Source organism: Asterias amurensis, chromosome 10, assembly GCF_032118995.1.
Source record: "Asterias amurensis chromosome 10, ASM3211899v1".
Taxonomy (NCBI): domain Eukaryota; kingdom Metazoa; phylum Echinodermata; class Asteroidea; order Forcipulatida; family Asteriidae; genus Asterias; species Asterias amurensis.
This window is the reverse complement of record NC_092657.1, coordinates 18,505,668-18,533,512: the sequence shown is the minus strand read 5'-3', so window position 1 is coordinate 18,533,512 and position 27,845 is coordinate 18,505,668. Positions and strand designations below refer to the sequence as shown.

Genomic DNA, 27,845 nt, shown 5'->3' with positions numbered 1-27,845 from the left:
AAAGACTTTATACATCAACTAGCAAATGGTCACGTTTTCAACGTAAAACCCCAGTTGATGACTAAAAGGGTTTCCTCTTCTAATGAAAATCTCACTATGTGTGAAGTTTCAAGTTCATACGAGCTTGGGAAAGGTGCTTTTGCTAGCGGACGAAGAGAATAACTAAACTTAAGTTTGTGTCGTAACAAAAACTAGGTGTTCGTATAGTCGATACATTTCTGGTCGTAACACATCCCAGTTCAGTTTGAATACATGTAAGCTTCATTTCACCTTGACCAAGCCTAAATTGTAATACTTAGTATATACATCATGAACCTGCACCTTTATGGTGACGTCATGAGACGCTTGATGACGTCATCGTAACAAAAACAAGGTGTTCGAAATGTCGATAAGTTTCTGGTCGTAACACATCCCAGTTTTAATACATGTAAGCTTCACTTCACCTTGACCAAGCCTGAATTGTATTACTTAGCATATAGATCATATAGATCATGAATCATCAAGGTGACGTCATTAACCCTTGATGACGTCATCGTGGTGTGAACAATTTTTTTTCGGAAGTAACAAATCCCAGCTTGGATATATGCACAGCTTGATTACCAATGTTGCATTTTATAAGCAACTCCGATTAAGACATGTCAAAAGTTCAAGAAAAGGTCACCAACATATCCATTTTTGAAGTTAAGCTCTTTCATATTATGATGTATAAATTTTTAAAGATGAAATTGATAGATATTGACATGAAATAAATGTCTCTTAAAATGCCCCCCCCCTCCCCACACACACACATATGTTCGACTGTAGAAGAGACTTACAAACCGAAAGGGAAATGTATGTCGAGAACGCCTTGATCACAGACAATACGAAGCCACATGTAAGTACTGACCGGGCCCGACTTTGCTTAACCTCAGTTATCGGACCAGAACCGGTACCTTCAACGTAGTATGGTCGTAGTTCTTGATAAATTTCAACTTCCGATTTTAACCGGAAAGAAGAAGCGTGTGAAAGACGTATTATACCAAGATAGAAAATCAGGGAAATACGTCTTACCAAAATAGAATATCAGGGAAACACGTTTTCCCAGAATAAGATATCGGAGAAAGACGTCTGACCAGGATAGTATCAGGAAATAAGTCTTACCAAGAAAGAATATCAGGGGAAAACGTTTTCCCGCGAGTTCGATGTTCGATCGAGGCAAAGTCTGCCTCGATTGACGTCACAAAAAGGGTAGGCGGAGTCACCCCCACACAACTTTATTTGTTTGTTTAAACATATAAATCGTTAAAAACAACCACTCCAAAAAATATTTTATTGTTCAGAAACATAATGATACTCTTATGTTTGAAAAGAAAATATATTGCCAGGTGGCTTTAAGGTTCATGCTAAATACCATAAACAGCGGGGGGGGGGGGGGGGAGGGGAAACAAAGTTATGAAATTAAATCAGAGTGGGAAGCGGCACTTATGGTAACATAAAGTAGCCCTTTAACACAGTTTGCTAAAATGTCCGACCACTGGTTCCAAATAAAAAGCGCTCTGACGTCATTTTGTTTTTGATCAATCACGCTGAGAATCCGAAAGGACGGTGATGTCTTTTGGGCGTGGTCTGAGCCAGTACTGTACAAACTTTTGCGGCGTAATTGTTATAAAAGGTGTACACGTACCACTAAAATCATCAAATTCAGCATTTATCTCGGAGAGCAAGACAGCTTACACAAGGTAAGTTATTATTATAGGCATATGAAACACTGGTTGAATGATTGAACAGTTTAAAGTAGGCCATCATAAATATAGGTTTTCTCGGTCAAATTCGGCAAATGAGCAGCCAATTTCATTTTCAGGCGCTCGAATTAAAGCTATTTTGCCTCACCGGTTTTTACTGCGCTTCAAATTCAGAATTCGGTCATTCAATTTCGTTTTGAGGCATTCACGTTCCTAGCACTCATTCTTTTTCATGACACACAATCATCATTCAATTTAGCAAAGCTGGTTCGACTAGAGATTTTGCTGATTTAATCATTTTCAATTTCGTAAAGAGGCAATCAATTTCGCTCACCGAGAATTCAAACAAGTACGACTAAAGAAATACGAATAAATAGATAAACTGTATAAGGCAAACCGTTTCGTACCATCACATGTTCAAGATGGAATGCTTCCTTCAAAAAGGCGAAGTCGAGCTGAAGAATCGATCTTTCAATAAATGAAAATTTGTTTCCAGTAGACTTTACATTGGGCCCAATAAGGGTTGTTTTATTTTTTTATTTCTTTATCTTTGGGGGAGACCTTCAATGGTTAACTGACCAAGACCTGACATTTGAATGTGTTTGAATGTTGTTTTTTGTTTTTGTTTTTTAATGTGTTTCCAGTTGTTGTTTTTTGTAAATATTCACCAACTATCTGTTGGCGTGCCAAACATCTTGGCATTTATGTTCAGGAGTGCCAAAACATTAACCGCATGCCTTTAACATTCGTATAAGGAAACAAAAAGTTAACCAAGCGTTTTTAAGACTGCACAACTATCAGAATTTACTGCCTCAAACTGAAATTGAATGACTAAACACACGCCTCAAAAACACTCCTGCTAATTTGAATGCAGCTTCGGTGAGTTGTTAAATTGAATGATTAATTTGTTAAATCGACGGACGTAAAAGTAGATTTGACTTGTTTTAAAATGAAATAGAATGACCCTTTTTTAGTAACATTCGATTTCGTGCGAAATAGAATAGGCTGGTGGTTAAATTGGCTGCTCATTTTCCGAAATTTACCGAGAACACCTATACAAAAGACTTTTAATCAAAGACTCAGGCCGGTGTTTACTGTACCTGCACCCCCAATAAATACGTTAGGGTTTGGGTACTTTTTGTACGACACAAACACAAACATCCACAGAGATTTACATTCAACTTACGCTTTATAAAACTGATGGCAGAACGTTTCCCTTGTTTAGGTGTTCCCGGCCAATTTCAGCAAAAAGTCATGCAATTTCATTGACATGCATTCAAATTCACGAAGTTTCCCGTAATCCTCTCAAACTAGGGTTTCTTTTTAGCTCTTAATGCATTCAATTTCGTTTTCGTGCACACATGATCTGCAATTTTCTCGTTCAGATTCGCTTCAGTGATTCTATTTCATTTTTTAGGTATTCAAGACTACACTTTGACCATAATTAAGTTGAATTTCTACCACCTATTTACAATTGATGCATTCGAACTAAGACTCACCGAAGCAAACATGATTTTGCTGCTAGTTTGAGTTTTCTTTTTTATTTATGTGCAACGAATTTCAGAGAGAATTAGCAGGGCTGGGGTAAGGACATGAAAAAGTAACAGGGACTATGACGATATGGGATATGGGAAACTGAACTGGGAAAAATCAAACCGTAAAAACAGGGATAGAGCCACTATAAGTGGGACCCGCGCAAAACTGGAAAACATGAGTTATGGGCAAACACTGACATGCAAAGAACAATGCCAACGCACCGGACCGCGGGGAAGGGAGGCAGGAGGCGCGGGATTATGGAACGGGGAAAGGGAAGGAACACACGATGGAACAGGGAGTGGAGGAAGGGCAAAATAATTTATGGGAAAATAAACGGGCTGGGAATATATATAGGGAAAGGGAAAACAAAGGGACTTGAAAACGGTACAGGACCGGAAAATAATAAACTGCTCGGGAACAATAGGAATCAAACGGTTCGTCGTTACTCAGAGTGTCCCTCCACTTACCCCTCCCCCTTTTCACCACGCTACTTGCAGAATTAAATACGCAATGATGTCTAGCGGTTGTCGCAACGGGGTATAACGGGACAAGTGGCAAGGGAAGCACAATGCAAACACACGGGATTGCGGGGGAACGAAGGCAAACGGAGGCGCGGGTTATATGGCCTGGGACGGGAGAGGGAAGGGGCTCAAGGGGACAGGGGACGGTGGAAGGGGCCGGGATACAATAGGCCTACGGGAAAGGGAAAAAAGACTTATAAACAATACGGGATATGAAAGTAATAAACTGAACGTGAAAAAAAAAAAAAAAATCCGAAACGGGACTGGGAAAGAACCACTAGCAGGACCTGCGCGGCTGGATGGGAGGTCAACAAATAAGGAGAAACGGCAAAAATAAAAAAAAAGTCAGCAAGTGTCCCGTGCACAACGCTACATTTGCGGCATTTTTAACATTATTGATTCAGAAATTCAAAATAGTTATCTAATAAACGAAAAGCCAAACAAATAACAACAACAAGGAATCAGCTGTAATCTTGCGCTTGGTTCATTGTGAACCAGTAACAATGTAGTAACTTAACTTCATAGTAATAATGTTACTCTCAATTTAAGTTATTACAATAACAATCGACTTTTTTTACGAAATTGATTGAGCGAAATGTTTCAGAATAAAAACAACAAGTTTGAACACAAATTCAGAAATTCATAAAATATAAAGTCTTCCGTCTGAACTACTAAATGAGTTGAACATAAATAACGGGTTATTCCATGTCAGACCAACGCACTTTTTTACCTCAATAGAAATTGTTTGTAGTTTCCTAGTGAGCAATTATGCACACAATTTTTTGCCCGATCCGACTTTCCATGTTGTCAGGGCATAAACTGCTAAAATGTATAGATTTTAAAGTAAAGTAAAGTATTTTTGGTAAACATTGTGTCATAACATGTTAATTTTCATCACATAATATCTCCAAATTTAAAATCAAAGTAACGAGAATTGCATCACCAAACCAAATCTTTTATGATTTTTGTTTTCGTTGAAAGTCGATAACCGTGACCTTAAATATGTTATCGTAACCTTTGACCTAATGTTTTTGTATTCAAAAATAAAAAAAATTACTTCAAAATGTACAACTTCATGAATATTTCTGTACAGTTCGTAGGTTAAAAAATAGTCAATATATAAACTACCATTCTTAAATACCTCAGACAGTTTCGCTATTCCTATTGGTGGAGAGCACGTCACTTGGGTGTGTATAAACCCTTTTTTTTTTACCAGTAAAAAAGTGTTGAAACATGGGCCTCACACGCGAGCTTGCACCTGTGCTTATAAGACAGTTTCTTCATTCATATTGGTCGAGAGCATTGATCTCCATTATACTGACTGGATAGGACATCGCGTCTAAACGCAGGCCGCGCGCGTATTTTTTCAAACGGGTGAAGACCGTTCGTCACACGAAATGCGCTGTACACTTTTAAACGGAGTTGATGCAAGCAGAGAGAAGTTTTCGTCCTTTGAATTGCCATTTGGGGATAAATACAATTGGAATCGGATCAAACAAACTAAAAATGCTGATGGTGAAGTCGTGCGCGGCTGTCAATCACTGGAGGAGGGAAAACTGAGTCGGCAAAGGGATTGTCTTTCCATAAGTAGGTAGGCCTTTTCATTTTTTTAGCGATTCATATTATTATTATTATATCTAACGTTACAAATTTAAGCCGGAAATTTAAACTATCTTTCATAAAATAATTATTATAGGCCAAGTATTTGTTATTTTTACCGAGCAATACTATTTTTGTTTTCGCTCCGTTACAGATGGTTGTCTGGAATCGACGAGGACGGGAAGCCCGGATTTCAACAGATGTTTGTCGTAAAAAGTTTCAATTTGTTAATGGAGTCAACTCTCAATTATCACATTGTATTTTGTTTTCACCTTTCTTGTTCTTTTCCCTCGATTTTAGCAAGTAAGTAGTTCTCACCCTTGTGCCTACTCGAATTGTTTATTGTAGAAGCGACTCTTGTTTTGTCTTTATATGGTTTATTGCCATTTTCTCAATGAACTGAAAGAATAAAAAAAACATGTACCTGAATCCCAATACAGTTTCTCGGCCGAGTGTTTGTTTAGAAATTTAAATATCATTATCATAATACTAATAGGGCATTTGATAGAAACAAATGTAAAGTTAGTTTGCTTTATTGCATTTCAATCAGAAACTTTTTCATACTTCAAACTATCGATCGTCATGTTTTCCCCACATTTCTATTCTCAATTTACAACTTCAACTGACAGACTCAAACCCGACCAAGTGCACATTAATTTACCCGTTTGAAGGAATTGCGCCGCCATTGTTGGGCCGCGTGTTTATGCACGCAGCATAGCGCAATGTCCTATCCAGTCAGTGTAATGGAGATCAATGTTGAAGACCGTTCGTCACACGAAATGCGCTGTACACTTTTAAACGGAGTTGATGCAAGCAGAGAGAAGTTTTCGTCCTTTTAATTGTCATTTGGGGATAAATACAATTGGAGTCGGATCAAACAAACTAAAAATGCTGATGGTGAAGTCGTGCGCGGCTGTCAATCACTGGAGGAGGGAAAACTGAGTCGGCAAAGGGATTGTCTTTCCATAAGTAGGTAGGCCTTTGCATTTTTTTTAGCGATTCATATTATTATTATTATATATAACGTTACAAATATAAGCCGGAAATTTAAACTATCTTTCTTAAAATAATTATTATAGGCCAAGTATTTGTTATTTTTACCGAGCAATACTATTTTTGTTTTCGCTCCGTTACAGATGGTTGTCTGGAATCGACGAGGACGGGAAGCCCGGATTTCAACAGATGTTTGTCGTAAAAAGTTTCAATTTGTTAATGGAGTCAACTCTCAATTATCACATTGTATTTTGTTTTCACCTTTCTTGTTCTTTTCCCTCGATTTTAGCAAGTAAGTAGTTCTCACCCTTGTGCCTACTCGAATTGTTTATTGTAGAAGCGACTCTTGTTTTGTCTTTATATGGTTTATTGCCATTTTCTCAATGAACTGAAAGAATAAAAAAAACATGTACCTGAATCCCAATACAGTTTCTCGGCCGAGTGTTTGTTTAGAAATTTAAATATCATTATCATAATACTAATAGGGCATTTGATAGAAACAAATGTAAAGTTAGTTTGCTTTATTGCATTTCAATCAGAAACTTTTTCATACTTCAAACTATCGATCGTCATGTTTTCCCCACATTTCTATTCTCAATTTACAACTTCAACTGACAGACTCAAACCCGACCAAGTGCACATTAATTTACCCGTTTGAAGGAATTGCGCCGCCATTGTTGGGCCGCGTGTTTATGCACGCAGCATAGCGCAATGTCCTATCCAGTCAGTGTAATGGAGATCAATGTTGAAGACCGTTCGTCACACGAAATGCGCTGTACACTTTTAAACGGAGTTGCTGCAAGCAGAGAGAAGTTTTCATTCTTTTAATTGTCATTTGGGGATAAATACAATTGGAGTCGGATCAAACAAACTAAAAATGCTGATGGTGAAGTCGTGCGCGGCTGTCAATCACTGGAGGAGGGAAAACTGAGTCGGCAAAGGGATTGTCTTTCCATAAGTAGGTAGGCCTTTGCATTTTTTTTAGCGATTCATATTATTATTATTATATCTAACGTTACAAATATAAGCCGGAAATTTAAACTATCTTTCATAAAATAATTATTATAGGCCAAGTATTTGTTATTTTTACCGAGCAATACTATTTTTGTTTTCGCTCCGTTACAGATGGTTGTCTGGAATCGGCGAGGACGGGAAGCCCGGATTTCAACAGATGTTTGTCATTGCATCAATAATTAAAAGGTTCGGGAAAGCGACAAGTATATGCGAATTATGTACAGACGATACAAGTTCGTTGAGAGGATCAGTCATCTCGGAAATAGCCGACTTCGTTATTTGTGACCAAAATAAAAATATTTATTTCTGGTGGAACAGTAAACGGTTATGGGAGTTTTGCTGTTGGGATTGTTTTTCAATTAACATGATGAATAGAAGCTTCACAATAAAAAGTTTAAATTTGTTAATGGAGTCAACTCTCACTTATCACATTGTATTTTGTTTTCATCTTTCTTGTTCTTTTCCCTCGATTTTAGCGAGTATGTAGTTCTCACTTTAGTGCCTACTCGAATTGTTTATTGTAGGAGCGACTCTTGTTTTGTCTTTATATGGTTTATTGCCATTTTCTCAATGAACTGAAAGAATTAAAAAAAACATGTACCTGAATCCCAATACAGTTTCTCGGCCGAGTGTTTGTTTAGAAATTTAAATATCATTATCATAATACTAATAGGGCATTTGATAGAAACAAATGTAAAGTTAGTTTGCTTTATTGCATTTCACTCAGAAACTTTTTCATACTTCAAACTATCGATCGTCATGTTTTCCCCACATTTCTATTCTCAATTTACAACTTCAACTGACAGACTCAAACCCGACCAAGTGCACATTAATTTACCCGTTTGAAGGAATTGCGCCGCCATTGTTGGGCCGCGTGTTTATGCACGCAGCATAGCGCAATGTCCTATCCAGTCAGTGTAATGGAGATCAATGTTGAAGACCGTTCGTCACACGAAATGCGCTGTACACTTTTAAACGGAGTTGATGCAAGCAGAGAGAAGTTTTCGTCCTTTTAATTGTCATTTGGGGATAAATACAATTGGAGTCGGATCAAACAAACTAAAAATGCTGATGGTGAAGTCGTGCGCGGCTGTCAATCACTGGAGGAGGGAAAACTGAGTCGGCAAAGGGATTGTCTTTCCATAAGTAGGTAGGCCTTTGCATTTTTTTTAGCGATTCATATTATTATTATTATATATAACGTTACAAATATAAGCCGGAAATTTAAACTATCTTTCTTAAAATAATTATTATAGGCCAAGTATTTGTTATTTTTACCGAGCAATACTATTTTTGTTTTCGCTCCGTTACAGATGGTTGTCTGGAATCGACGAGGACGGGAAGCCCGGATTTCAACAGATGTTCGTCATAGCATCAATAATTAAAAGGTTCGGGAAAGCGACAAGTATATGCGAATTATGTACAGACGATACAAGTTCGTTGAGAGGATCAGTCATCTCGGAAATAGCCGACTTCGTTATTTGTGACCAAAATAAAAATATTTATTTATGGTGGAACAGTAAACGGTTATGGGAGTTTTGCTGTTGGGATTGTTTTTCAATTAACATGATGAATAGAAGCTTCACAATAAAAAGTTTAAATTTGTTAATGGAGTCAACTCTCACTTATCACATAGTATTTTGTTTTCATCTTTCTTGTTCTTTTCCCTCGATTTTAGCGAGTATGTAGTTCTCACTTTAGTGCCTACTCGAATTGTTTATTGTAGGAGCGACTCTTGTTTTGTCTTTATATGGTTTATTGCCATTTTCTCAATGAACTGAAAGAATAAAAAAAAACATGTACCTGAATCCCAATACAGTTTCTCGGCCGAGTGTTTGTTTAGAAATTTAAATATCATTATCATAATACTAATAGGGCATTTGATAGAAACAAATGTAAAGTTAGTTTGCTTTATTGCATTTCACTCAGAAACTTTTTCATACTTCAAACTATCGATCGTCATGTTTTCCCCACATTTCTATTCTCAATTTACAACTTCAACTGACAGACTCAAACCCGACCAAGTGCACATTAATTTACCCGTTTGAAGGAATTGCGCCGCCATTGTTGGGCCGCGTGTTTATGCACGCAGCATAGCGCAATGTCCTATCCAGTCAGTGTAATGGAGATCAATGTTGAAGACCGTTCGTCACACGAAATGCGCTGTACACTTTTAAACGGAGTTGATGCAAGCAGAGAGAAGTTTTCGTCCTTTTAATTGTCATTTGGGGATAAATACAATTGGAGTCGGATCAAACAAACTAAAAATGCTGATGGTGAAGTCGTGCGCGGCTGTCAATCACTGGAGGAGGGAAAACTGAGTCGGCAAAGGGATTGTCTTTCCATAAGTAGGTAGGCCTTTGCATTTTTTTTAGCGATTCATATTATTATTATTATATATAACGTTCAAATATAAGCCGGAAATTTAAACTATCTTTCTTAAAATAATTATTATAGGCCAAGTATTTGTTATTTTTACCGAGCAATACTATTTTTGTTTTCGCTCCGTTACAGATGGTTGTCTGGAATCGACGAGGACGGGAAGCCCGGATTTCAACAGATGTTCGTCATAGCATCAATAATTAAAAGGTTCGGGAAAGCGACAAGTATATGCGAATTATGTACAGACGATACAAGTTCGTTGAGAGGATCAGTCATCTCGGAAATAGCCGACTTCGTTATTTGTGACCAAAATAAAAATATTTATTTCTGGTGGAACAGTAAACGGTTATGGGAGTTTTGCTGTTGGGATTGTTTTTCAATTAACATGATGAATAGAAGCTTCACAATAAAAAGTTTAAATTTGTTAATGGAGTCAACTCTCACTTATCACATAGTATTTTGTTTTCATCTTTCTTGTTCTTTTCCCTCGATTTTAGCGAGTATGTAGTTCTCACTTTAGTGCCTACTCGAATTGTTTATTGTAGGAGCGACTCTTGTTTTGTCTTTATATGGTTTATTGCCATTTTCTCAATGAACTGAAAGAATAAAAAAAAAACATGTACCTGAATCCCAATACAGTTTCTCGGCCGAGTGTTTGTTTAGAAATTTAAATATCATTATCATAATACTAATAGGGCATTTGATAGAAACAAATGTAAAGTTAGTTTGCTTTATTGCATTTCACTCAGAAACTTTTTCATACTTCAAACTATCGATCGGCATGTTTTCCCCACATTTCTATTCTCAATTTACAACTTCAACTGACAGACTCAAACCCGACCAAGTGCACATTAATTTACCCGTTTGAAGGAATTGCGCCGCCATTGTTGGGCCGCGTGTTTATGCACGCAGCATAGCGCAATGTCCTATCCAGTCAGTATAATGGAGATCAATGGTCGAGAGCGACAGCTGGAACAGTTGTTCCATATCACGCGATACGCGCGACGCGCACAGCATTCCCTTATAAGGAGTTGTTTACCCGAGGGCCTTACCATTTCATACCTGGAGGGGTGTTGTGTTGAAAGAAATCATTGAACATTATTATAATTCTTGCATTATTTTACTTTTTGACCAAAAAGTGTTGATTTTTTTTGACCGAAAAGGTAATTATGAATGGGAATCAACGTGTGTTAAATCGGTTTTCAACTACAGTGGTTTACACCCGCCGAGGCCTGGTTCTTGATAATTTACCTCGACTTCGTCTCGGTAAAGTTATCAAGAACCAGGCCTCGTTGGGTTTAAACCACTAGTTGAAAACCTATTCACCACACATTGATCCCCTTATTTTAAATCCACAAGCAAAACCCACTATTCTGTTTTTAATATGACTGAAACTGTTCACGATTGTTTTTTTTCCATGTTGAGGGCTAATGTGGTCCACCGAATCATTCTTTAAATTATCAGCAGTGACGTACCCAGTGTTGTTTTTTCGTTGTAACGTGAGCTCGGCGATTTGTCTTGTTTTTACCACGTGGATATAACCCAAGTATTGAACGTACGTTACACCTGCCTCATTTGTCTTTTGTTTATAACTTAAAGCCATGGACACTTTCGGTAAACAGTGTTGTTCAAAGGCCCACACTTCGTGTATCACAACTTATATAAAAAAATTGCAAACCTGTGAAAATTTCGGCTCAATCGGTCATCGAAGTCGGGAGAAAATAACGGGAAAACCCACCCTTGTTTCCGCACGTTTCGCCGTGTCATGACACGTGTTTAAAATAAATCTGTAAATTACCTTTTTAGTCAGGTGGCTTAGTGAAATTACCGTTACACGGCGGACAAAAGCACCATTTTTGGCACAGGGCTTCCTAAAGGGTCTATTAAATAAATTAGCCGAGGAGCCCTCCAGAATTTTTGTTATTTTTTATGTAAATCGCTAAATTTCAAAACGGCCGCCAAAATGACAAAATATCATTTTTATTGAGTCCTGGGGGTCATACAAACCTCAAGGTGGTTGCTAAGTGACTTACAGGTAATTTGACAATATAGGAGTACAACATCTTTTTTTTTTGCTTTTTAAACATCGCAAATACTCAACTAGGGGGCGGATCTAAATATTCTGAAGACAGGGGGTTTCTGGCTACAAAGTTATCTTTCTCTGCCTGTATCCGAGCCCACAAGGTGCACGATTCGGTTACAATTGATTCATCTATGCACATACGACCTGAAAACTAATCCAAGGAGAATTGCCCATTCATCTGATTGCATTTGAGAGGCTGACAATCTGTGGCTGGAAGATCTCCTTTGTTGGGAGGCCCTGATCATTCTGCTGGAAGTTCTCCAGGATATCTCTCACATTTTCGAGAAGTCATTCTTCTTGAAGTTGCTTCAGCAGGAAGTATCTGGTCCCGAGAGCATCCATAACTAATAAAAACAACAGGTTTTCTTTGAGCCAAAAAGCTCCACCTGAATCTTTCACACTGTTCTTATGCTCATGAGCTTGATTATAGCGATCACATAGAACTAACTGAAAGGACCAAGTGCACACAAAACTTCCCCAACTCATCATTAACAGGGCAAGGAGCTCATCACTGATGCGGACAGCAGGCATCCTCCATGAGTAGTTTACACGGTTCATGACAAAGAACAGCAGTGTAAGTTCCTGCAAGACAATCAACATACAGAAAGAGGGGAGGATTCTCTCTGTGAGCCCGTGAAGATGAGAATGAGGTTTTTTGTCTAATGGGTCCAAGTATATGAAAGTAGGATTTCTCATCTGTTTCTTTTCTTCAAGCTGTGGCAGACTCTTTATCTTTGGGGCCCTCAATGAGCATGACACCCTAACTCATGGAGATGTGCACAGACAAGAGAGTGATCTTGTCGGCTTGCCTATCGAGTTTCTGTGTGGGATGCCTTCAGATACATGTCAGCCACACAAGATAATGCTTCCTCTTAGAAAAATGTCGTCCGGTCCGGCCAGAAACTTCAAGCAGAGACATCCCCAAGCTTATTCCAGAGTGCCTTTTGTGTTAGCATACCACCTACATGTAGCACATGCTTACTCTCGCAGTGAGAATCTGGTCATTTCTTCTGTACCGACTTTGCCAGGGTGAACACAGGTTGGTCGAAGTAATGTCTGGATTTGTCATTGACTAAGACATTTTACAGTTTGTCTCTCAACATCCATTGCATGCTTGATTATAGCAGGAGTGGGGACTTCTCAAATAATAGGAGAGTTTGATGTTTATTTTAATGCTCTACCGATCTAAGCACCTCTCGACTTGAAACATAACACGTATACAATCTGGCATTACTTTAAAGCCATGACACTTTCGGAACAGAAACAAAAGTTCACAGATTTACAAATACCTTACAGGGCTTACAAAGGGTAATGGTAAAAGACTTCTCTTGAAATATTATTCCATGAAATGCTTTACTTTTTGAGAAAACATTAAAACAATTATCAATTCTCGACTACGAAAATTACGGATTTACAGTAAACACATGTCATGACACGGCGAAACGTGCGAAAACAAGGTAGGGTTTTCCCGTTATTTTCTCTCGACTCCGATGACCGATTAAGCCTAATATTTTACAGGTTTGTTATTTTATATATAAGTTGTGATACATGAAGGGTGGGCCTTGGACAACACTGTTTACCGAAAGTGTCCAATGGCTTTAAAGAAATGGCTGGTATATAATAGGCTTAGTAGCTGTCGGGAAAGAGTGTGCTTTTCCTTTCCAGAAAGGTGGTATAACTGTGTACACCGGTTGTTTTTTATTAGCGTAACAATCCCCTATATATACTTCGAAAACAATGAGAACTCATTGAAAGTGTCTTTTACACTGGTCTAAAGTAGTTATACAAAAAAGGAAAAAAAAAGTGATATTCTGTTATGTAGGCCGCCATTTTGAATTTGTGCGATTTACATAAAAAGAAATTACAAATTCTGGAGGGCTCCTCGACTAGTATTGATTAATATACCCTTAGGAAGCCCTGTGGGAAAAAAGTGTGCTTTTGTCCGCCGTGTAATGGTAACCTTTATATTTTACGCTTAGCAACCTGACTATATGTAAACCCTGTAAGTTATTGGCAAATCTCTGAACTTAATTTTTTTTTCTCTGTTCCGACGTACGATATCCAACAGTTTGTATGATGCATTTCATTTTGAAGATCAAACTGATTTATTTCCAATAAGAGGTAATTTAATCCATACTTTACAAACTGTTTCTGTGTGTGGGTTTGGTCCTTAGCAAGTGGAAGGTTTATGTTGGTGTCAGTACAACTTAAACTTATATGAAAATAAGAGATTCATTGTATTTTCAATTATTTGTTTTTATTCCTTTAACAATATAGTAAAATGGCCGAGCTTTCTTACTCAGTGCTCGTCGTGTGCATGCTTGGTTTGGTGCATATCATTGCAAGTACTGATCAAGAAACATGTGACAAGGAGCTTCCCGAGTCGTAAGTTTTTCATTATTTTCTCAAGCAGTAGACCGATTGCGCTGTCAATACTAACATGTGATCATGTGATTGGTATATAAAAACACAGCTACACCAGTACAGACATAATATATGAGCAGGCGCGTACTGATTTAAATCAGATGTTGTGTTTGATAAATGCAGAATTCTACTACTTAAGAGGTGTCTTTTGAGAGTATGGTTAGATTATACGTAACTAAATTGCCGAGGTTTGAGCGAGCTCATGCGCCGTGGTTAGTGCGGTGTGCACGGCGTGAAGTCGGGCTATGCCGAAAGAGACCTCAAAGTTGTCCGACTCTTGCTGACAGCTACCCCTTCTTATTAAATAAGTTAAGGTTGAAAATAAAAGAATGCGCAGCTTTTCAAGGAGATTTGTTTTTGCTTTATAGTGGCAGTAAAATCATTACAACAAAACCACACTTTCCGTGCACAAACACAATTATGACTTCGTGTGAGCATTCTCGTAGAATTTCCTCGGTTTCTTTTTTTCAGCAACCGCTAAAGTCCCAAGATACAAACTCAAGACTATTCTTCAGTGATTTCGAGAATTAAAGCCTCTATTAAAACAAACAAACAAACGCAACAATAATCATAAGTCTTTTTAATGCACGTTGATATGCAGATGCCGTGTTTGTTGATGTGTAATACCCATCTCAGGTCACGTGACGTTCGCAGCACAACCGGTCTATTAAAGACACTGGACACTATATCAGTAATTGTCAAAGACCAGGCTTCTCACTTGATTTATCACAACATATGCAGACAAACGAACCTGTACAAATTTAAGCTCAATTGGTTCAATGAACAAACAAAAACACCCTTGTCACTCGAAGTTGTGTTCTCTCAGACGCTTGATTTTGAGACATCGAAATCTAATTCTGAGGTCTCGAAATAAAATAATACTCGTGACCGAGTAAGGTTCTATGCTAATAATTATTTTGAGTGTAATTACCAATGGCGTCGACTGCCTTTAAAAGGCCTTTTGAGCTTTGTTAGGCATTTTGTTACTCCGGCTCTAAAAACAAAATTCCCTCATTTGACCATCCATTGATTTGTAATGACCTAGCTAGCAGGGTTTAATAATGCAACAGACTAGGTTGGATTGTTTTTCTCATCCTCTGGTTATCTCGAATATCAGGAATAACTAGATCCAAACATTATAATCTGTTCCTTGATGTGTTATATTTTACCTTCTCGACAGTTGTTGTGCTGGAAAGGAAGTTCCTACAGCATCCCCACCTGAGTGGCCATCGAGCCAGAGTCCAGCAGGTGGATCTGAAGCAAACATTAATGCTACGCTCTGTGTCCTCTACAGACAAGTCAATTGTTTGGTGTGTAACCACCCGTATCAGTAAGTTTTGATATCCGTCTTTGACTGACGCACGTGATACGCAATAGTTATCAAAAGTAAAAATTCATTTTCTTTTTGTAAAACTTATAGGCCTACATGAGCATGTTTTGAGTTATTAATAACACAATGCAATTTATTTGTCATAACTGATACGTGTATATGACGTGTAATATATTTTATGTTTAAATACCGATCTTTACTGTTATCATTACTAATTCGGCCTTTCCTTGGCTTTATTGAATTATGAACATTGCACAAATTAATATACAAATATTGTCCACTCCAATGTTGGTCCAAATATGCACGATTTGTGCCCCAAATCACATAACACCAACGTTAACAAATATTTACTCAGACATTGACGTACAAAAAAAATCATATACACTAGCGCTGGCTATGGGTTGGGTCATGAGTCTGGGCTGAATAATAATGTAGAGGACGTCCGTCTTACATGCACTCTAAATAAGAAGTGTGAAAACTTGCTGAGTAAATGTGTTGGGAACGCAAGTTGAGTACCTTCTTACGCAATGTTGGGCTACGTGGCGATTTGGCTAGTACCCTCGAGAGTTGTGTCAGAAATGTTACGCATAGTTGGGTTACTGTTTAACACAGAAATTTTGTAAATTGCGACGCAACCCCTACTGCGTAAACCCTCCAAACGACTACATGTGATCACGTGACCAATAGTGGGTATAGAAAAACACAGCTACACACAGTCATGGTCAAATAAAGTGATCAACAAGGGAGTGCAGTTTTGGTCAAAATTATTCGTCAGAAATGATTTGATCAAGTATTGGTTTTGTCGTTCTATCTTACTGAATAAAATTCCCATCCAACATTTGCAGTGAAATATGTGTTCCACAGAATTAAAAAGCAAATGCACCACTTTATAACTTGAGCAACTATACACCATCGTGGAATCGCTCAGGAATCAAACCAGATCGCTCAGTGTTTGAGTGTATAAAACATCCCCTTTCGATACGATATTTGTTTATAAATTCATGCAACTCGAGAACATAGGGCCTTTTTGGATTGAAGAACTGCTAAAAACGCTCAAAAGTGTAATTAATACTTATGGAGGTCAACTCAGTTTTCCCGGGGTTTGCTCACTAAATTGAACAGCACCGCCGTTCCATTCATCTTACACAACTGGATCGCATGTCTAAATAAACTAAATAAAATGCTTTTTGCAGTGATGTAATAATATTTTTGATTGGTCTTGAGGAATATAGGGCCTTTTTCGATCCAATTGTTGAACTCCTTTCATATCTGAAGACGTGACCCGTAATGGGTATGTAAGTAGTTAGTAAAGTCTGGCTCCATTGGTTTCCCGTATGCAGGCAACGAACACACTTGTACTGGGCACTAGCCCAATACACTCATGCTTCCGTCCACGTGAAAGACGAAGCGAGTGACTCTGTTTTTTTTCGTCGGCGAAATCGCGAAATATACTGCTTCAATCTCAGATTTGTGTACAAGTAAAGTGATTTTATAAAAGTATTTATGTTCCGCTTCGTTTTTAATAACTGCCATAAGTTAAATCTGTCTAAATATCCAGCAATTAAGTGTAAGAATTGACATCCTCGCGATGGATCACCTCATTATTTTTGAGAGGGGTAAACTGTGTGTGATGATGTATGTTTGCATTATCGACTGTATGATCCCGATTCCAATGAAGAGATCTAGATCTGGAGATGGATTGGAAGAACGGTTAAAAGGTTTTTTCGGTAATATATAGCAAATGTTCTTGAAGATGTTTTCAAAGTGTTGAAATCTGCTGTTTTTTTTTTTTCTATAAAATACTTTTGGGAGAACAAAGTCAGTATCGGGTTCACAAAATTAGCAAGAAAAGGGAGGGCTAGATTGGTTTATCCTTTGTTGCTCAATGTCACAACCAACGCATCGGGGTTGTTGTTGCAACCGAGGAAGAACCAAACACTGCAGAAATAAATTTGCACTCAAGCCAATCAAGATTATATTTACAAAATATTACAAATTTATTTACAACACAATTCTGCTCTCTGAGTTCCTTTCTGTGGCCACCGCTTAAACAACGAAATTCACGCCTCAAACTACAATAAATCCAACCCTCAAAATTCACTACTTCCAATCCACGAAGTCAGTCACCTCAACTCTTAGCTTTTGGAGTTACAGACTCCGAGTAATCTTAACTAGTTTCTCAGCTTCTTTCTTCTCGCTAAATTCAACAATATTATATATCAAGTACTTTGCAAATTCTCAATGCTTCAACAATCTATCTCCAGTACTTTGCAAATTCTCCATAATTCGACAACATATCACAGTACTTTGAAACTTTTCAATAATTCGACCCCAATATGTCACAGTACTTGGTAACGTCTCAATAATCCAACAAGTGTTCAACAACTGTCTATTCTAAGGGTTAACCTCACTCCTTAGGCTCGTCAACTCTCTCGTTGAATCTACACTATCATAGTTCATCAATGTTCGTACAAGTGTTCATTGGATGTTCATATTGGCATTATTTCCCAGTTCCAGATTATCCGGTTCAATTGATGCAAAGGTTTCGCCTCTCCGGCTTTCTCATTCACCACCATAGCTCAGTGTATGTTGGCCGACATTCACATGTGCTTTCTCATGTTACAGAAGCGTCAAATCCTCCACTCTCGGAAATTACTAGCCGGGTGGATAAGGGATATCTATAATAACTAAAAATGAACCAAAACTGTACAAGAACAAGGTCGCTAACATTATGGGATGGTATCGGCACGCTTTCCAATAAAACAATGACAAATTATCAAACTTGCAATTCTCCGCTTTTGGACCAACAATTCCTTTAAACAAAAATGATTTTACAACACAGTAGCTGTAGCCGCTGCACAGTAGCCAGTAGCGCTTGCCCCAGTAGTTGCACAGTAGCAGCTCGCGTTAGCACTATTTACAACAGCAAATCATGGCCCTATATTTTAGTGTACCACAAAATATACAAAACAACTATTTGCAACTGCTTCCATTAGTCAATCTGTGACACTCAAATCGTTATCGTTATCGTTATCGTTATCGTTATCGTTATCGTTATCGTTACCGTTATCGTTATCGTTATAGTTATCGTTATCGTTATCGTTATCGTTATCATTATCGTTATCGTTATCGTTATCGTTATCGCTATCGTTATCGTTATCGTTATCGTTATCGCTATCGTTATCGTTATCGTTATTGTTATTGTTATTGTTATTGTTCAGTCTACTACAACAAGCATGACAATTATAACACTCTTTATTGTTTTCAGTTTGGAAATAATTATCAGGCTACATGCACTGTATTCATGGCTGTATGCGAGAACATTATCCGCTCTAGTTTTATTTACCCCCTTTATCTGGAATGGCTGTGACCGCACTGCATATTCATGAATATGTGTGTTTGTGCGCACAAGTGTTGTGTGAAAGAGCAGGGGCTTATTTTCTGTCCGAAATGGGATAGATTATTAACATTAAAAATGGTTTCAGACACGTGATGATTTTTTTATCGTTATGTTTCTGAAGAAAAACAAATCCGTCACAGCTGTACTTGAAGCAAAAAATGTATTAGTTATGGCTGCATGAATGTGTCAACATGAACTGAAAAGAAAAATAGAACGAACATTCATTTTTGTTTGTCGAAACAAAACAATTTACGATAGGTTGGATTGGTGGAATTTCTCCCGATTGTTTCTCTAGGCCGAGCCCGGTCATCTGTACCGAGCATAAACATGATGAAATCTTCCACGGAACAAATAATCTTCTCTGTAAATCACGAACAAGTAAGAGGTCAAGCTGTCATGTTGGCGTCTTGTAACACTTCAAGCAATTGCTCAAAAACGCAATCAAAAAGTTGTTGTATGAATTCGGCCCAATGATCTTGCCCGTATCGTAAAAATTTGATATATATAATTCACGATTTGTAACCCAAGTCGCAAACCTTGACAAAATATTGGTTTGCTAAAAATGATTTTCACAAGCTTACCATGGCATGAAAAGCTTATGACAGCAATACCTTTTATAATCCTTTTTTTTTTGAAGGCCTAAGGCATCGAAATGTTGTATCACCGCTACCGACGAGACGAATGACACGATGATCGGTGGGCCCTTACCCTTCAACGAGTACCTCATTGGGAAATACAGAACCCTTGATAGAGGCACAAATGGCTTTTACCTCTATCCCAAGCACGAGGAACAATCTAGCTATTACGACGACAGAACACCAACGGCAAACGGAAGGTATCAATTATTGATGTGCAACATAACTGATTTCTTATACGTATAAATAGTGCGGCCGTCGATTTCACCAACCCCTTCTTAACTTAGGATTAAACTTTTGGACTTCAGTATCCATAAACGTTAGGACGCATTGAACATACCATAAGTTAGAACAAGTTACTTGTCCTAACTCAAAACAGAATTAATCCCTAGCGTTTCGTGAAATCGGTTGGTCCTCTAAAACGCAACGCAACATTTTAAAAGTGTTTACAATAATTGAATGAAATGTTTCGCTCAGTGAATCAGAGTTCGAGTTAGACTTTTTGAAATTCAATCAGTCTTTGAAACTAAACCAATTCAAAATTAAAAATAAGAAGTAGTTTTATATCAAGTTATAAACCAAAACGGAAACTTACTTATTATTTTTATATTATTATTTCGTTCATTATAAAGTCCCTAAATCAGGAGACTTTCCCGTCAGGTATTGATAAAGAACATGTTTATTACGCTCCTTTATCACAACATTTATATTCAATATTTCGGACAAAGATTAATAATTGGCCAATATACTTATCCCTCTTGGTGATTATGAAAATTGACAAACTCAATGGTGGTAACTAGACATTAGGTGTTTGTGAACAAACACAAAGCTGTTTCGTGTTCTTTTGCTTGGATTAAGTGCTACAATGATCAAGGAGTCTGTAACTGAAAACAAGTTTGAAAATTTGTTGTGTAATTCTTGAGATATGGTCCCACTTCCGGTTGACCCGGAAGAAGAGGTCAACTTGGGGTCACGGCTTTTCAAAGTTTATTTTAAATGCCTAAGAAGTCTATAAGAGTAACAAGATTGAAAATCGGTTGTGTAGTTCTTAAGATATGGTCCCACTTCCGGTTGAGCTGGAAATAGAACGAAGCGCCCCCTTCGACGAATAATGGCCAGGCCGCACAGTGCGCCCTCTTCGTTCTATATATTTTTGTTTCGTTCTATATATTTCTGATTCGATCTATATATTTATGTTTCGTCCCATATATTTCTGTTTTATTCTATATTATTTTTATATTATTATTTCGTTATATATCAATTATTTTTTCGTTATATAGATATATATTTCATTCTATATATATTTTATTTCGTTCTATATATTTTGGTTACGTTCTATATATTTTTCTTTTCGTTAGAAAGGAAACTTTTCGGTCAATCCGGTATATTTGTTATTATTAAATACTCTTTTTGTATATGGTATGTATTATTGCAAAGCTGAACTCTTCCTCTTTAAAATGATACCACAATTGCAATGATTACATGTTGCTGGACTTGAACACGTTAATGAGAATGAGACAAAGTCACAAATCAAATGTGCCAAAATTAGCAATATTTTGGTGTTACTGTATGAATTGACACTGTAATTCAAACAAGCAAGACAACTTACTGATCTTAATCCACTTGATTGAGACTAGAAATTGGGTATAGAGCAAGACAACTTACTGATCTTATTACACTTTATTGATACAAAAAGTTCAGTAACGAGTGGATGATCCGAAGGCGTTGATAACAGCATGGCACCTTCTTCTCATGCTGCACACAAGTCTTGTGATGCGCTGATGATGAGGAATTGGCGTTCCATTCTTCATTAAGGAACCTGGTTAGGTCAGCCACAGTTGATGTGTTGGTGGTTCTGGCGCGGACAGCGAGGCCAAGCTGGTCCCACAGATGTTCCATAGGATCCAGGTCTGGACTGTAAGCGGGCCAATCCATCCGGTGCACCCCAACATTTTTCAGGTAGTCAATCACCAGTCGGGCTCGAAGGGGGCGAGCGTTGTCATCTTGAAAGATGGCGTTTGGTCCAAAGTCTGCAAGTATGGGACTGCATCCGGCTGTAGAATATCTTCTTGCAAATACCCATCAAACAAGGTGTTTTTCATGAGATGAGGGTAAATCGTGTCCGATGAGCTCACTGGTGAAAATCACTGTGTAATAGTTCTGAAAAGCTTGATCGGTTTGGTTAATGAGCATTACCTATTGACCATTCACAGACAACGGTAATTTTGGCACATTTGATTTGTGACTTTGCCTCATTGTTATTCATGTAGACAAGTCCAGCAACATGTAATCATTGCAAATGTGGCATCATTTTAAAGAGGAACAGTTCAGCTTTGCATTGATATATACCATATACAAAGAGAGTATTAAGAGTCAGTTCAGGTAAATAATTGACATAGTTGCTCACGGTCAAAAAATGAAATTTTTTATACTTTGTGGGTGGGAGGGCCTTGGGGTGCAAGTAAACAAAATTGCATTTTTAATTCCATATATAGCCCGTTGCCATGGTTACAGCTCATTTTAGGCCGATTTTGAGGTCTGAAAAACTGGTTTTTAGCTCATATTTACAACTCCACCCCACCAAAATGCAAAATTTTTTCAAAAAACCTTTTATATCACTACAAAGTATCATCCTTGGCCTTCCTTGAGAAAAAAATTATTGCTTTAAATATCACCCTTGTGCTATTTTTGCATCATGCATTACAGTATGTTTTTATGCAAAATCGAAATTTTTACCCTATTTTTGGACCCCAAAATGTCAACTTGCCAGGGGTCTCAGAAAATTCTCCTTTCGGCTGTGATTAGGGCAAACATTGGTCTTTCCATATCTGGTGTCAAAAACTTGGGCAATCGTATCCTGTTGTGACTTTTCAAAACTAGACTTTTTTCCCCCAAACGTGAAAAATGCCATTTTAAGGGTCTTTTCACACATATCGACATACGTGTCCACGGTAAAAAATAAGGAACATTTTTGTTATACTTTGTGGATGGTAGGGACCTGGGGTCCAAATAAACAACATTTACATTTCAAATCATAATATAACACGTTGCCATGGTAACAGTTTATTTGTTTTTAGGCCACTTTAGGCCGATTTGGGGTTCTGAAAAAAACTGTTTTTTAGTTAATATTTACAACTCCACCCCACCAAAATCAAAAATATTTCATAAAACCTTTTCCATCACTACAAAGTATCATCCTTGGCTTTACTTGGGACAAGAAAATATTGCTATAAAATTCACCCTTTTGCTATTTTTAGGACATGCATTAGAATATGTTTTTAGAACTTGCAAAATCAACATTTTTACCATATTTTGGCCCTCAAAATGTCATTTTTTTCAGGGGTCTCAGAGTATTTTCCTTTCGGTTTTGATCAGGTCCAAAATTTGTCTTTTTTTCTGGTAGAAAAACTTGGGCAAGTGTATCCTGATGTTAACAGTACTGTCTCAAAAATAGACTTTTTTCCCCAAACAGAAAAATACACTTTGATTTTGTTTTTTCTTCATACTGAATTTCGAACATTAAAAAGTAATAATTCTATCAATCTTGCAGCTTTTCCTAAGCACTCTATAGGCTTAGTGGATTACCCAACATTGATCAGGAACGATTGATGACCTTAATTTTAGATCTTGCCAGGCCCAGCCCCAATCATATTTCTTGACATTGCATAAAACAATGTTTTGTGAATAGCGCCTCTTTTTGTGAAAGTGTTCCCTTTCGGTTGTTATTGGTATTTTCATGTCTTCTGGGTAGAAACACTGTGTTTATTGTATCCTGTTGTGACTGATCATGCCTTAAGTATAGTAATTTTTCCAAAAGCAATGCATGCTTGTTAAAAATCTGGCACTGTTTCCATGCCCTTTGAGTAATGAATACAAAGTTTGTATATAATGGTATCCAACCAAACCATAACCAATGCTTTGAAACTGAGAGTTCTTGATTTGGCTACTTTACCTATTGTACAGGTATGATTCCCATTGCAAGTAGAGTGCGATGAGCATTCTTTACAGGTTGTCTTTAATACAGGGCCTACTCACCTTGGTCCCTGCCTGCTACCAAATGTAAAACTTTTCATAGAGATAGAGATCATAAACAATGTAGTTTCTGTGCTTGAGGCAGATGGTTTGGAGCATCCAATCATGTCCAACACAAATGCGGGAAATTAAAAAGCCTGCTTAAAAGTGTTGGAAAAATTTGCCAAGATCTTATTAAAAACAATGATACTAACGATTTGCATGACGAGCGTAAGAGATCATTTAAAAGGAACACGTTGCCAGGGATCGGTCAAGTTGGTCTTTGAAATGCGTTTGTAACCGCTTGTTATAAAATGCATGGCTAGAAAGATGTTTTTGAGTGATACTTGTCTGGATCATTATATTCTACTTTTAAAATAGCTTTCTAATCATATGCATTTTGTAATAAACGTTTACAAACACATTTCAAAGACCAACTCGACCGATCCAAGGCAACGTGTGTTCCTTTAATGAAACAACACGGATAGAAGTTGTAAATACTTGCACCTGCTCAACATAAATAAGTAAGATGCATTTGCAGTGACAAAAGTTTATTCGGGCTAGTTTGATTATTTTTTCCATTCACTATCTTACTAGTTCATAATTAGCATATACGTCTCTGAGAACGATCAACAAAAAACATTGTCAAACATTACCTGCTGAACTCTTTTATTGTTTGCAACAGTACAACTGAAAGGAACCCCACCATGGTTGGGGGAACTGCTTACAGAAGGCCAAAGCAGTTGAATTTGGACACAGTACTTGCTCACTTTTAGAGCCTCTTTGTTCTGATAGGGATGAAAATGTTTAGTTTGGTAGCGAGCAGGGGACCAAGAAGACTGTTAAAAGGCCATGTACAAATGTATACACAAGAATAGTAAAGAATGCTCATCGTACTACTTCTCTTCTTGCAATGTGAATCATACATGTACAACTAGGTAAAGTAGTCATGACAAAACAAGAACTCTCAGTGGCAAAGCATGGTTATAAACTTTTTATATGTTACTTAAAGAACATGGAAACAGTGCCATATTTTTTTAACAAGCATGCTCGTTTTTGTTTTTTATCAATGCAAACTAAGGGATAACTTCAAAATGCATTTTTATTGTTTTTAGAAAAATTACCATGTTTCAGGCAGAAGTGTCACAATAGAATACATTAAACCAAAGTGTTTCTCCCCAGCAGACATGCAAACCATAATGATAGCCCAATCACAACCAAAGGGGAAATATTCTGAGGACCAATAATAAATTAAGACAGTACAAACTTTCTTGATGTGCAAGGGAAATTAAAAAATGTCACTTTCAAAAAAGAGGCGCTGTTCACAAAACTTTTTTATTTTGTTATGCAATGTCAAGAAATATGATTGGGCCTGGGCCGGGGTGGGGCCGGGGCAAATTCTAAGATTTAGGTCATTAACAAGTCCTGATCAATGTTTGGTAATGCACTAAGCCTACAGAGTGCTTATGAAAAGCTGCCAGATTGATGGAATTATTACTAACTTCTTAATGTTATAAATTCAAAATGAAGCAAATATTTCAAAATGCATTTCTCTATGTTTTCGGGGAAAAGGGTTTATTTTTGAAGCAGTTCTGTTGCATCAGGATGCAATTGCCCGGGTTTTTCTTAACAGAAATAAAAAGACAAGTTTTGGCCCTGATCAAAACCGAAAGGAAAATATTCTGAGACCCCTGCAAAAATGAAATTTTGAGTGCAAAAAATATGGTAAAAATGTTGATTTTGCAAGTTCTAAAAACATACTATAATGCACGATCTTAAAACACCACAAGGGTGAAATTTATAGCAATAGTTTTTTTGTCTCAAGTAAAGCCAAGGATGATAATTTATAGTGATGGAAAAGGTTTCATAAATATGCTTGTTTTTTGGTGGGGTGGGTGGAGTTGTAAATATTAACTAAAACACAGTTTTTCAGACCCCCAAATCGGCCTAAAGTGGCCTAAAAACAAATAAACTGTTACCATGGCAACGTGTTATATTATTATTTGAAATGTAAACGCTGTTTATTTGGACCCCAGGTCCCTACCATCCACAAAGTATAACAAAAATGTTCCTTATTTTTTACCGTGGACACGTTTATCGATACTATGTGAAAAGACCCTTAAAAGGGCATTTTTCACGTTTTGGGGGAAAAATGTAGTCTAGTTTTGAGGCAGTACTGTCACAACATGATACAATTGCCCAAGTTTTCGACACCAGATATGGAAAGACCAATGTTTGCCCTAATCACAGCCGAAAGGACAATTTTCTGAGACCCCTGGCAAGTTGACATTTTGGGGTCCAAAAATAGGGTAAAAATGTCGATTTTGCAAGTTCTAAAAACATACTGTAATACATGATGCAAAAATAGCACAAGGGTGATATTTAAAGCAATATTTTTTTTTCTCAAGGAAGGCCAAGGATGATACTTTGTAGTGATATAAAAGGTTTTTGAAATAATGTTGCATTTTGGTGGGGTGGAGTTGTAAATATGAGCTAAAATCCAGTTTTTCAGACCCCAAAATCGGCCTAAAATGGCCCCCCCCCCAAAAAAAAAAAATGAGCCGTAACCATGGCAACGGGCTATATATGGAATTGAAAATGCAATTTTGTTTACTTGCACCCCAAGGCCCTTCCACCCACAAAGTATAAAAAAAAATCATTTTTTGACCGTAAACAAATATGTCAATTATTTACCTGAACTGACTCTTAAATAATAACAAATATACTGGATTGAAAAAAGTTTCCTTACTTTTTGTGAGTAGTTTCATATTGTTAGCGAATGCAGTAAGGTGGCCCAAACGGAGTACAAAGGAAGACATGACAAGCTGGCCAAGGTTATTCACTGGGATCTGTGTAAGAAGTATGGTGTCAAAGTGCTTGCGAAATGGTACGAACATGTTCCGGAAAAAGTTGTAGAGACCGACCAGGTCAAGTTCCTTTGGGACTTTAACATTCAGACCAATCATGTTATACCACATAGGCGTCCGGATGTTGTGCTATTAGATAAGACGAAGAAGATGTGTCATCTCATTGACATAGCTGTGCCAGGTGATATAAGGGTAGCTTCGAAGGAGATGGAAAAGATCGAGAAGTACCAGGACCTGGCTAGGGAACTTCGTAAGATTTGGCAGGAAAAGGTAAAAGTAGTCCCCGTGGTGGTTGGAGCACTTGGCACCATTCCCAAAGCACTGGGGAAACATCTAGATGAAATAGGGACAAATGTGAGGGTAGATCTGTTACAGAATGCAGCGCTTTTGGGAACAGCGAGGATCCTGAGAAAGACTCTTGAGATCTAAGGCTACGGGACGTAGCCCGACTGGAGGAGTTACCGGCACAAAGGAATATGACATCTTTCTTTTGCATGCTGTGATAAAATGAAATAATAATAATAATAATAGCTGGTTCGACCACTACGTCGGAACAGCTAATAACAAATACAAATCTTGATGATTTCAATACCTGTTCCGACCACTACGTCGGAACAGGTATTGAGTGCTGCCCGGACCTGAAACCGGAAACCTTTATGTAGCATGTATAAGACCTAATATATTGCGTGAGACCTGAAGGTTTATTGTTTTACTAGGTATCTAGCATGAAACGCTACATAAGTAAACATATGACTTAAAACATGACGTATAACGTAGCCTGCACTGAAAGTGCCAATTGATTCAGTAAATAGTGAGAAGCCGATTACATCATGTTTATCGTAAGTTCCATACTCTCCTGATGTCCTTCTTATCTGGAATTGACACATATCAAGTTCTGTGTTCCATGCAGAGGGGAGCAGGTTCTCCCATTTTCGTTTGTTTCCCTAACATTTTCCCAAAACTAATTCTACAATGTAAATACTTTTTGTAAAACCTATGTTATACAATATACAAAAGTAAAATGAAACTTCAAAGTGGTAGATACGTTGACAACATACTTTACTTGTTCAGTAGTGTTAAATAAATGTAATAGTTTTTGGTCGTTTGTTGCGAAACTATTGCTTTTATACGCAAACAATAATATGTCTACATTACTTAACAATTCAAGCAAGGGGCAAATTTTCTTCATAAGCCAAGTTTAAAAGATTTTACCACCTTCAAGTTTGGTTTAAGAGTTCACACATTTTAAATCACTTTTGTTTCTCAGATATACCTAAATGTCAATGAATGCTAGTTGAAGTTACCTTCTGCCTAATTGTTAAGTTGACA

The 27,845-nt window shown here is 37.5% G+C and overlaps 1 protein-coding gene across 1 annotated transcript in view; it reads left to right on the top strand.

Annotated features, from left to right (window-relative positions):
* The first annotated feature begins 1,692 nt into the window (after positions 1 to 1,692).
* LOC139943338 (uncharacterized) overlaps positions 1,693 to 27,845 on the top strand; it is a 46,230-nt gene continuing 20,077 nt past the window's right edge. The window contains exons 1-4 of the mRNA XM_071940173.1: positions 1,693 to 1,718; positions 14,127 to 14,234; positions 15,454 to 15,603; positions 19,641 to 19,838. Coding sequence (XP_071796274.1) covers positions 14,131 to 14,234; positions 15,454 to 15,603; positions 19,641 to 19,838 — 452 coding nt within the window. The 5' untranslated portion in view covers positions 1,693 to 1,718; positions 14,127 to 14,130. The remainder of the gene's footprint in view (positions 1,719 to 14,126; positions 14,235 to 15,453; positions 15,604 to 19,640; positions 19,839 to 27,845) is intronic.